The sequence below is a fragment of the Pholcus phalangioides genome, unplaced genomic scaffold (genome assembly GCF_987345545.1).
Source record: "Pholcus phalangioides strain wild (caught in Gottingen) unplaced genomic scaffold, Ppha-v1.0 ptg000022l_1, whole genome shotgun sequence".
Classification (NCBI taxonomy): Eukaryota; Metazoa; Arthropoda; class Arachnida; order Araneae; family Pholcidae; genus Pholcus; species Pholcus phalangioides.
This window is the reverse complement of record NW_028301615.1, coordinates 6,847,611-6,860,216: the sequence shown is the minus strand read 5'-3', so window position 1 is coordinate 6,860,216 and position 12,606 is coordinate 6,847,611. Positions and strand designations below refer to the sequence as shown.

General features: G+C 35.6%; 1 protein-coding gene across 6 annotated transcripts in view; it reads right to left on the bottom strand.

Annotated features, from left to right (window-relative positions):
• Window positions 1-12,606, bottom strand: part of LOC149069409 (protein DOP1A) — a 727,510-nt gene that overhangs the window by 501,055 nt on the left and 213,849 nt on the right. For all 6 annotated transcript variants that reach the window (XR_016195089.1, XM_089250153.1, XM_089250154.1 and 3 more), the window contains exon 12: window positions 2,985-4,410. Coding sequence is in view for 5 of the 6 variants with exons in the window: in XM_089250153.1 (XP_089106279.1) it covers window positions 2,985-4,410 (1,426 nt within the window). In the remaining variant the exon portion in view is untranslated. The remainder of the gene's footprint in view (window positions 1-2,984; window positions 4,411-12,606) is intronic.

Below are 12,606 nucleotides of genomic sequence, written 5' to 3'. Positions count from 1 at the left end.
AGAGGGACATAGACTTGGTTGAAGGGGTGGAGAGAAGAGCTACGCATGTCCTTATTGGCACACAGGGCTTGAGTTATGAAGAGAGACTTCATTTTTTGAATATGTTTACATTGGATGAACGCAGATGTCGAGGAGATATGATCGAAGTGTTCAAAATTTTCAATGGGATGGATAGGATGGACCATGATACACCGCCAATCGATTGCTTTTACAAGGGGACACCAGTATCGATTAGTGAGGGACAATGCAAGGTTATGGTGTCGCAGGGAATGTTTCTCTAATAGGGTAATTAATAAATGGAATAGCTTACCCCCCAAAGGTAGTAAATTGTAACACAGTTGACACGTTTAAAAAGAAATACGATAAACATATTGGGGTAAATCGAGAAGCTATCCATTCTTAGAATAAGACAACCATAAGTATTCTTTATGGGTGTTGTATAATATTTTATCATGTGTATATATTGTTTATAATTTGTGTTAATTGCATTTTTAATTGGGTTGCTGTATTTTTGAAATATATGACATCCATATTTTTATGGGCATCTTTTTATCAGCCACCTCATTGGGTATTTTGTCTGTTGTGGCGTTGTATTTGTATTGTAAAATTTTCATTATATTCAAAAATACTTAGTTAATGGAAAAAACCAAATTAGAAATTCAACTAAATGTATTAAAACAAAGAAACTCATTAGCACTGAGAATTTAACGTATGGAATTCCGCACATGTAATAAATCTAAAACAAATATACAATTAATCCCGCTTATAACATTTCTCTCATTTGCAATATTTATAAATTCTGATTCCCTTCCGATTGATTTTGCATTTTATTAAAAATATCTTAGCATTTTCAATATCTTCTGATAAAATTTAAAGCAAATCAGATTCTTTCTCTCCTCTCTCAGACACTTGTCTTTTGATTCCCTACTCATACTTCGGTTTTCCTGGTAAAATGATTTTTTTCCCTCGCTGATGGTCCACCACCCTGATCCGTCGCCATTTAACTGCCACATATTTTCACACCTGAATATGGGAGTTATGTCAGATTTGAGTTGGAGAAACTTAACAGTGCACCAAACATTTGGCCTGTTTTGTGTTCAGCAGATGGTGCCATCTATCTAGCATCGCAACTAGATACTTTCTCAAACGGGGCAAGCACAAATTTTGGCACACCCATGTACTTATAATGTAAAAGAAGCAATTAAAGGGTGAATTTGGTGTGTCCCCCTCTAGTTCAGAGCCCAGGACAAAAGATCCTCCTTCCAGTTGCGGGCAACCAGAAGTTTTTCAACTCAAAATTTGAAAACCTTAGACAATCACACTTAAAGTTGATTACCACTGTGCAATCCTGGGTCCCAAACCAAGATTTTCACCAAAAGAAAAATTTGGGGGGTTTATAACGGGCCTTTTCCCTCCCCCCAAAGATCAAAGATTTAAAACATTTTTGTAGAGAATTAAATTATTGGAATAAAATAATTTCTTTTATACTATTTGTTAATTTAAAATTATTTTCCAGTATAAGTGACCCAAACTTTCTGTAAAGAATTAGATCCTTCTGCCCCTTGAAAAGCCGATTCTGCATATACATCCGTGATTTTCGCGATGCGAAACAGTGACTACCATATAGCAGCTAGATCACAAAACTGTAGATATTCAAGGTCGAGTTTTTACAGATTCGGTTTTTTTCCCACGATCTCAGGAAATTCTCACAATTTGAACGGGCGATCCTTTACGAGATTTATAAAAAAAATACGCATTCACAATATTGTAGGAACAAGGCAAATTTACGCAGTGTAGACGCTGTGCTTGAATGCCGGCAGATAGCCGCCTAAGTACCGTAATTTCTGGTATGCGACTGGAAGGGAGAAAATCCGCAGGGGAATAAAAACTCCAAAATTTTACAACTACACAACCTCTCATTCCGGGAAGCAATTGGAGAAATATCCCTTATCTTATTCTTCAACAACCCGCGTGTATATGGTGTACATGGGTGATGTCAGTCTTTCCCCCATGACCGATGTTTATGTCCTTAACATAACTTGTACAAAAAGAAAAAGTCTGCCTTTTTCTGGAACGTTTGATGAAAGGAAATTCGTGGGAATAAGTATCTTTAAAATTGATTGAATATTTTTTTGCTTATCAGTATTCATGTTTTGTTATTGCGTGTACATAACTTCAAAAAAGTAATGTACCATCAAAAGAGGAAGTTTTGACCATATGCATGTCACTATAATCTTCAATTATTATCCAGGGCTATTGGCCGCTAAGTTATTTCCCTGCACAATAAGACAAACTACTTTTCTTGTTACCATCGGAGGGTGTGTAAAACATCCTTAAAAAAGAAATTTCCCATTATTCCCCGATTTACAACATGTGACGTCATTTCAAACAGGAAAAAAACAGGCTTTTTGCCCCACAAGAAATTCCTTAAAGATTGTTTTCAGAAGAAGGGATTCTTTTTAAATGAAATACAGAATTTTTAGGGAATATTTGTGTTTTTCATAAAAATTCAGGAGATTTCATAACTTTTCAGGAGGTCGAAAGATGAAGCTGAAATTCGAGAGACTTGGCATACATGCATTGTAGCAATCAAATTAATTCTCATCTAGACATGATGAAAGAATTTCGCAAAATCCCCTGCAAGTTACAAAGTGTGCTTATTTTTCTTTATGTTTGTATTGGTACTTTTGTCTTATTGTGTTACAAAAAATTACAATTAATTATGTGTTTCACATACACAAATACAAGGCCTACATTTTTAAAATTAAAACAAAATTACAATGTGCAAAATATCTTGTAAATGCCACCGGTTAAAAATCAAATGTTTATCATCAATTTATTCATAATTAATCAAGAATAATATTTATACCTAGGGATCCATATACGTTATTTCTTATTAATTAATATTTAAAATTTTTTAGCTTTCTAAACGGTTATTTAATTTTCAAATTCTATGTACAACCATTATTATTATCAAGACTAACCTGAAATATTAGTTGAAAGCAGTCACTGTGAACTTCATCAGTTCTTTGATAATCATTGAATGTCACAATTGCTTCTGTAAATGTACTATATTTATCACTTTTGTCATGTAATGGGGAGTCAAAGACATTAGCATTCAATATATGAAGAAATGTTTTTTGTACTTTGCATCGTGAAAGGAGGTCATTCATATACGATGCAAAATTTTTCCCACAGTCTTTGACAATTGATGACAACTCAGAAAAAATCAACATCAAAACTTCCATGCAAATAAATTTCGTCCTTCTGTTTCCTAAAATATCAGTCAAGCTCAGTTTTCCTCTTGGCATATTGGGGTAGTAACTTCTTATGTAATATAAAGAAATAAGAACAATTGCTTCCAGAAATGTGCTGCTACGATACATTCCAGTTGTTTCAGAACTCATATCTCCATGGAAATTATTTCCGAAAATTGACTGTCGATGACGAGACAAAGAAATCTGCAATTTTTGCCCTTGAAAACTAAAAGAATTACTGAAGTTTGTCGTAGCTACACAACACAGAGCTAGTCTGGGGTTGGCTTGTAATATAGCCTTCAGAGATGATAAAGCATAAATAGTTTTTTCAGCATCATATACTTGATAATATAAAAGAATGTGAGTATGATGAGGATGTATAATATGCATATCTGGGGGTGCAGACTCAGTTGGAAAGGTATGTTTTTCAAACACGTCTTTTTTATTTCCATCTATGCTGCAATTGTCAAATACTTCAGAACAGTAACTGTTTCTATCATCTCCACTCAAAGTGATAACATTCAAAATTATGTTATTTATAATGCATTGAATAATTTCTTCTGAGTTTAAATGGGAAAAATCATGATTTTTAAATGGAGCTTGAGAGTGTGACATTTCTTCTTCTTCATCATCACCATCAAATAAGTGTCTATGAGTCCTGGAAATATCTGTCGGAAAACTAATATCAGAGCTATAATCTAAATTTCTATTATTATTAGAAGAGTGTAAAGTACCTGGTGAATTCATGGAAACTGGAATTGAAAAACTCAAATTAGCATCAAAAGTTGATGGTAACTCTGTGTATTCTCTAATATGTTGACCAAAACTTGTGGAAAAACTTTCATTCGAACTTACTGATAAAAATTCCTCACTATCTTTACAAAAATGATGCATCACTTTTCCAGAAGTACTGCTAATAGTATAAAATTTTGATTCACACTGTTTCAATGAATCTTTGATAACTCTAGAGCTACGCACATTCACATGCTGTACTGATACTCTTGAGGAATTGGACTGGGCTAATATCAACAGGATTGGTTCGAAGATTCTAGCTGTATCACCCCTATAAAAAGAATTATTAAGCCATGTCTGCACGGAGATCTTAATGGGACCATTCTCTCTCGCAAGCTTGTCTAATAAAATAAAAAGACACCTGAAATGAAAAAACTATTTTTATTCTTTCATGAGGAAATTACTAAAAATATTTCCAAGCATAAACATCATTAATATTATTAAATTGACATTTTGTTTTCTAGTGGGTCTTGAACCAAGTAAAAACCAAGGTTTCTGGAATATATAAGGTTAGCCATTAGTGAGAGCAAGCTTCAGGATGAAACTCGCTTTGATTTCAATAATTCATCATGTGAACCCCTCGGACAGCAGCTGGTTTTTAAGGAATTTTTTGCATGGTCACAACTTTGTCTTTTTTTGAGCAGATGCCACAAAAACACCTTTAAGTAAAGACATTTTTTTTCTTATTTTTAAAAAATTTATTTGATTTTTGATGAATTGTTTTCCCTACTCCTGTATGCGATGTTAAGTCAATGGAAGCAGCTTCTCTCATCCACAAGAGGAAAAATCTAAAAACCTTAAGGGAAATTATCAAGAACAGAACTTTAGGGGAAAGAAAAACACTAGATACATTTAACTCATTAAGTGGTTTTTGAATTTTGCTGATCTGGCATTATAACTGCCACATTGGAATGAAAGAGTTAAGAATAGGTGATATTTTCGAGGTGAACGAAATAAAGCAGATCTAGTTTCAGACAGGGTTGGTAAAAAACCTGGTTTTTTGGTTTAAACCAGTTTTTCATTTTAAATAGTATTAACATTATAAACAATAAAATTTCTGAAAAATCATTCAAATTTCTAATAATTAAAATAAATTTATTAATGTAATTAACACTATTCCCATATTAATTAATCACAATAAATATTTCTTACATTTTAACAAAAACCAATTTTTGCAATTTAATTATTTTTGATCAACTCAATGGATTACTTCACAGCTTTGCATTTTATTATTATTATTATATATATATATAATATAAAGTTGTTTTCTCCAGTTACTTTCAGTATGCTTAATTAGGAAGCTATTTTGCAAAAACTATAATAAAAATTAAATGAATATTTATTTATTTAAATACAAACTACAGGCAAAAGCCCAGTTACAGTTTGCATATATGAATACAAGAAAAAACATGTATATACAAAATTCAAAGTTTAAAAATATACATCATTACTGCATCTCAGAAATCGGTACAATGGAGAATTTTTCAAAACATCAGAATGATATGGAGGAACATAAAAAAGATTACGACATCTAAGATTGATTCGTGGGCCATAAAAAGTAATAAGGTTTAGAATATCAGGTGCATCAATATCAGAGTGAATAATTTTTACAAAAAACCTAGTAAGGGCCCTGAGACGGCGAGTTTCAAGGGAATCATAACAGAACGATGAGCGAAGTATTTCGTTTGGTAAGTAGTGATTATATGACTGATGTTTCTTAAAATATACATAGCGTAAAAACCTGTTTTGAACACGTTCAATTTTAACTATATTAAATAAGCATTGTGGATTCCAAATTATGCTACAGTATTCCAAAACAGATCGAACATAGGAATTGAAAAGTAACAAGATAGTTTCAATATTGTGATAAAGCTTACTATTACGAATTATAAAACCAAGACTTCTGGATGCTTTAGACAGTATATAATTAATATGTTGGTTAAACGAAAAATAACTGTGAAATATCACACCTAAATCCTTCACACAATCAACCCTTAGAAGTAATTGACCATCAATACTGTAATTGTATATAAGTGGAGAATGCCTCCTACTATAGGTAATACATTTGCACTTATCAATGTTTAAATACAACTTATCATTTACACACCATAAACACAGTTTGTTAATAGATTCTTGTAATTTAGCAGCGCATCAGCATTATTAATAACATGGACATCATCAGCAAACATTAAGCATTTAGTATCGATACAATCAGGTAAATCATTTATAAATAAAATAAAAAGTAAGGGACCCAAAATCGACCCCTGGGGAACACCAGAAAAACATGCATAACAAGAGGATTTACAACCATTAAAAATTACTCTCTGAGATCTCCCAGTAAGGTATGACTCAATCCACTTGAGCAGATGTCCAGAAAAGCCCCAACCCCTGACCTTCTGAAGAATAATAATAATATGATTGATTGAATCGAAAGCCTTTGAGAAATCAGTATAAACAACATCAATTTGCTGCTTATTAACTGATCTATAGTTTGAGCTACATCTTGAGAAAATTTGACTAAATTAGTTAATGAAGATCTCTTAGCAATAAAACCATGTCGACAACTAGAAAACCCGGAACGAACGTGGCCATAAGTTCTTTCATGGAGGATAAGTTCAAATACTTTACAAATAGAATTCATTTTAACTGTAGGTCGGTAATTTGAAACATCAGATTTATCACCACTTTTGAAGACACGCAACACTGAGCAAGTCTTCCAAATTGAAGGAAAGACACCGGAACTAATAGAGATATTAAAAATTATAGACAGAGGACCAGCTAAATATGAGCCACAAGCCTTAACTATGTATGGGGGAATACCATCATCGCCTTGGCCTTTACGACTTTTGAGTTCTTTTATAGCAGATAAAACATCCTGTTCAGTAATGGAACCAAAAAAACAACTATTCGCAAAATCATAACTTGGTAGTTCAGACGCAGACAAGTTGTTGCTACGAAAAACTGAACTAAAAAAATCTTTAAAAAATTCAGCGATAACAGGAAAATCAGAATATGATCTGTCACAATAAGACATGACACTAAGAAAGCAATTACGGGATCTTAAATTTCGGCAGAAAGACCAAAATTTACGAGGGTTGTGATTAATATCATTTTCAAGTGAACAAATATAATCATTATACTGAAGACATATAATCATTATACTGAAGACATATAATCATTATACTGAAGACATATAATCATTATACTGAAGACATATAATCATTATACTGAAGACATATAATCATTATACTGAAGACATATAATCATTATACTGAAGACATATAATCATTATACTGAAGACATATAATCATTATACTGAAGACATATAATCATTATACTGAAGACATATAATCATTATACTGAAGACATATAATCATTATACTGAAGACATATTTTACGCTTAATTTCAGCCCTAACACTGAGCAGATCATTAACAGATTCAGAGTTACCATTCTGATATGAATTAAGAAGCCTATTCTTTCTTTTGATCAAACCAACAATATCAGAGAAGAACCATGGTGGGAATTTACTTTTTTTAGTCCTGAACTTAGGAATACACTTATTAAATATGTCATAAATCACACCGTAAAATACATCCAAGGCTTCATCAACATTGGAAAATGTTAACAAAAAATTCCAATTCACAGAACGTAACAGATCAGTTAAAGCAAAAAAATCAGCTTTCTTGAAATTATAACTCAAATCAAAATCAAAATTAGAATTGGCTGCAATACGTTTAGACAAAGTTAAATAAATTGAAGTCCCTAATGCTGGGTGATATGGATCTTCAGATACTAGAGGATTCCTTGCTTTATGAAGATCAAACCGAAAGCAATTTTCATCAACCAGTACAAAATCTAAGATTTTACCATAACAATTTGCAACATTATTTAATTGGATAAACGAATGTCCCAAAACAAAATCAATCAATTCAGATGTAACAGTTGTTGGCATACTAATATTAGTATGCGATTGCCAATCGATCGAAGACATATTAAAAACACCAAAAATTAAAATATTAGATTTAGAATTAAACAAAATATCAATTGTACTGTAAAATTCATCATGCAATGAATGACTAGACGACGGTGTAAAATAGATAACACATATATGAACGATAAAAAATTAGAGAAAGTTTAATTGTTACCCAATTGTCTTCATTGGAAGTTTCAGCAGCCGAACACCTAGCTGACAAAAAACTATTCTTGATAGCAAGAAGCACAACACCACCTCTTAACCTATGAGAGTCACTACGATCACGCCATGTTTCCATTACATATATTACATCATAGTTACAGGAAAGAACCGAAGTAAGAATATCATGGGTTTTGGTTCGAAGACCTCGAACATTTTGATAGTAAACAAATAGCCGATCTTTAGTAGAGACATGAGAGTTCAGTTTGACAGACAGTCATTGCTTCGATTGTACTGCCTGATCTGTATCACCACAGGAGACCGGAATGTCAGCCGCGGTGGACAGATTGGACTTCTCATTTGACGTTGCTGGATTCGATCGAACATCAATGACAGCCGAGTTCACAGCTGCATCAGCTATGGGCTGATCTACCTTCTCGCTAGGCATTGAGGGATTTGGTCGAATATCACTGACCCTACGTCGGGATGGGTAGAAACGACGCACCACAACACCCATTGGCCAGAAAGAACTGTCTGTAAGAAGATTCGCACCTACATTAGCTGGTACCGCTAACTTAAAAGATGAATGGGAAGCCGAGCTCAGCCGTTCACAGTCACTCACCGAAACATTTCCAGCCTTCATAAAGTTAATCATGTCATCAACAGAAGTGTTCTTGTCGCATCTTCCAATATAAATCAAAGTATCCTTAGGGATTGACACACCCGCAGACAAAAGACCTGATCCGATGCTTGTAGTGACGACATAAAACGTAATGAAAACTTAACGATTTAATATACGAAAGAAACATAACGAGAAGGATGACACGTGTATACAAATCGGTGGTACAATTCCAACTGACATTTTTCCTTTTTTTTACAATCACCAGGAGCGTGAGGAGGGTGCACCATCTATACAGATAAGAACGCACTGCAGCACTCCCCCTCCAGTCGAAGACGAAACATTTAAGAGAAGAAAATTTGAATAATAATCATACAAATAATAAAAAAAAATTGCAATATATATATATACCATACATAATTACGAATCATATAGCTAATTTCGAAGGGTCAATACGAAATCGCACTCTTCGGTCAGACCTGGAAATATACTGATTTTTGAACGTGTCACATAAATTATTATTTAACATAAAACATGGCTTAAGGCGATCTATGGATACATTTTTATGATTGCCATTAATGTTCAACATAAAATACTTATCAGTTCTTGAAATAACTTCAAATGGTCCGGTGTATGGTTGTTGTAGAGGTTTGCGTACACAGTCTTGTCGGACGAATACTGATGGAGAAGTTAGCAAGTCTGTTGAGACGAAGGGCTTAGACGAATTGTGATGAGAGGTTGGTACTGGTCTCACACGGGAGAAATGGTCTCTCAGTCTCTGCAAGAAGTCATATCGAGGTAGGACGTCACGCTCATCTGAGTGCCGGAAGAGTTCACCAGGAAGGCGTAGGGCTGTGCCGTATACCAACTCAGCGGTTGATACTTGGAGGTCTTCTTTGATGCTGGAACGTAACCCCAACAGGACTGTAGGTAGAACCTCTGTCCAGTGCTCGTTACCTTTGAGGACACACATCAGAGAGGCTTTGAGATCGCGGTGGAATCTCTCAACCTGGCCGTTGCACTTTGGATTTTAGGCAGTGGTGCGGGATTTTTCGATGCCGCACAGCCGTGCAAGAGAGCGAAATAGATCACTCTCAAACTGACGACCTTGGTCTGTGGTCAACTTTTCAGGAACGCCAAACCGACACACCCAGGTAGAACAGAATGTCTCAGCTGTAGTTTCAGCGGTTTGGTTAGACATTGGTACCGCTTCGGGCCACCGCGTGTACCGATCAACGCATGTCAAGAGATACGTGTATCCTTTAGAGGGAGACAAGGGTCCGACAATGTCCAGATGAACGTGTGCAAAACGAGAATCAGGAACCTGGAAAGAGCCTAAAGGAGACTTGGTATGTTTGATAACCTTCGACTTCTGGCAAGCGATGCAAGTACGACACCAATCTTTGCAGTCTCTCGCAATCGATTTCCAAATAAATCGTTTGCGTACCATACCTAGAGTGGCTTTTATCCCAGGATGGGACAGATTATGCACAGTGTCGAACGCTAGACGTCGCATTGAAACGGGTACATACGGGCGTATATCGTCAGTAGATACATCGCAGTAGATATTAACACCGGAGATATCGAAGCGTTTTAGCTGAAGCCCAGTTTCACTTTGAAGCAAGGTATGCAATTCATCATCATCTGCCTGCACCCGTGCCAATTCTGCATAATCGATTGTACAAGGAGTGTGGATTTCACAAATTCTTGAGAAAGCATCAGCTATGACGTTACTATCCCCAGGCAAATATCGTAAATCTGTCGAAAACTGACTAATATATTCAAGATGTCTAAGTTGCCGGGGAGAACATTTATCGTTACGTTGTTTGAAGGCATACGTGAGAGGACGATGATCACTGAAAATTATGAAGTTGCGTCCCTCCAAAATGTGCTTGAAATGCTTAACAGCTGAATATATTGCTAAGAGCTCTCTGTCATATGTACTGTACTTTTTTTCAGTCGAACTGAGCTTGCGTGAAAAAAATGACAATGGTTGGGTTTTGTTTCCTATTTGCTGTTGAAGGATTGCACCCAATGAAGTGTCGGAAGCATCGGCAGTCAAAAACAATTTTGCATTCGGAACAGGATGGGCCAGAAGTGCGGCGTTGGCAATTGATTGCTTGCATGACAAAAAAGCGGCCTCCTCCAAAAAAGATTTGGCCTCCTCAGACCAAACTATTTCAGTTTTATCTTTTTTTATCTTGCTTTTTGCTAATTCATGCAAAGGAGCTTGCACCCTGGCGGCATCTTTAAGGAATCTGTGATAGAAATTTACAATTGCCAAAAAACGCTTCAATTCAGTCACTGTTGATGGCAATGGATAATCGAGCAATGTTTGTACTCGATCTGGTAAAGGTGCAATCCCATCGGGAGAAACAAGAAAACCCAGAAAATTAATTTGACGTTGACCGAATACACATTTAGATGGATTGATCACGATACCATAGTCATTTAGTCTTTGAAAAACACGTTTTAAGTCAGCTTCATGAGATTTTTCGTCAATGGAAGCGATTAACAAATCATCGAGATATGCGTAACAACAATCTAAGTCACGAAATGCTTCGTCAATAAAACGCTGAAACGTTTGAGCTGCATTTCTCAGGCCGAAGCACATATAAACATATTCGTATAGCCCAATGGGCATAATTATGGCGGTTTTGGGAATGTCTTTAGAATTGATTGGTATTTGGTGATATGCTTTTATTAAATCGATTTTTGAAAAAATCTTTTTACCACTCAAGTTGATAGAAAAATCCTGTATATTTGGAAGCGGGTATCTTCTGGGATGGTTATTGCATTGAGTCCGCGGAAGTCCCCACAAATTCTCCATTGGTTGCTTTTTTTGGGTACAAGATGGATGGGACTCGACCATGGGCTTTTTGAGGACCAAATTATACCTTGTTGCAACAGTTCATTGAATTGTTTTTTAACAGCTGCAAGTTTTTCAGAAGACAATCTTCTAGCTTTTGCGAAAACCGGTGGTCCCGTAGTTTCGATGAAGTGCATGACAGAGGGTTTCTTTGGAACTGCATTTAGAACTGAGCTGGTAAGCTGAGGAAATTTGGCTAATATGCGGTGGTATGGAGAATCACCAGAGATCGGCGTTAAACCAAAAGAGCCGTTTTGGGATTCTAAACCATTCACTGATAGCGATGTTTCGTTATCGATCAAACGAGAATTTTTAACATCTATAAGCAAACCAAATCTTTCCAAAAAGTCGGCTCCAATAATGGGATGTGAAACATCTGCCACAGTGAAAACGAAAGGAAAGTCCCTCCTTAGTCCAAGATTCAGAACTAGATTTTTGTTGCCAAACGTTTGGATTTCGGATCCATTTGCAGCATACAGTGAAAGTTTGTGAGGTTTTGTCAAGTTAGTCAGGCGTTTCGGAAAACAACTGATTGATGCGCCAGTGTCAATTAGAAATCGGAAACCCGTATTAACGTCGATGACAAATAGGCGACTATGGAGAAGGCTTTCGTCAGCTGTCGCCGAAACAGACGAGCCCACTAGTTTTCCTGAAATTGACATGGAGGAATACATTTATGAGCTTTTTCTTCAAACTGCTCATGGTACCAGCAAAGCCTTGCGTTTTTCAAAGCATTGCCGAATTTATTTCGGCTGCGAGATTGAGATCGTTTGCTATAACCACGAGATGGTCTAGGAGATCGCGAAAGCCTTTCAAATGATTGCCGTAGCGAAGCAATTTCGTTTTTCAAATCATCAAACTCTGAAGTGTGAGACACAGCTGAAGTATTAGATGACACATGAGAAACCTCACAGATTTTGTCGGCTATTTTCGCT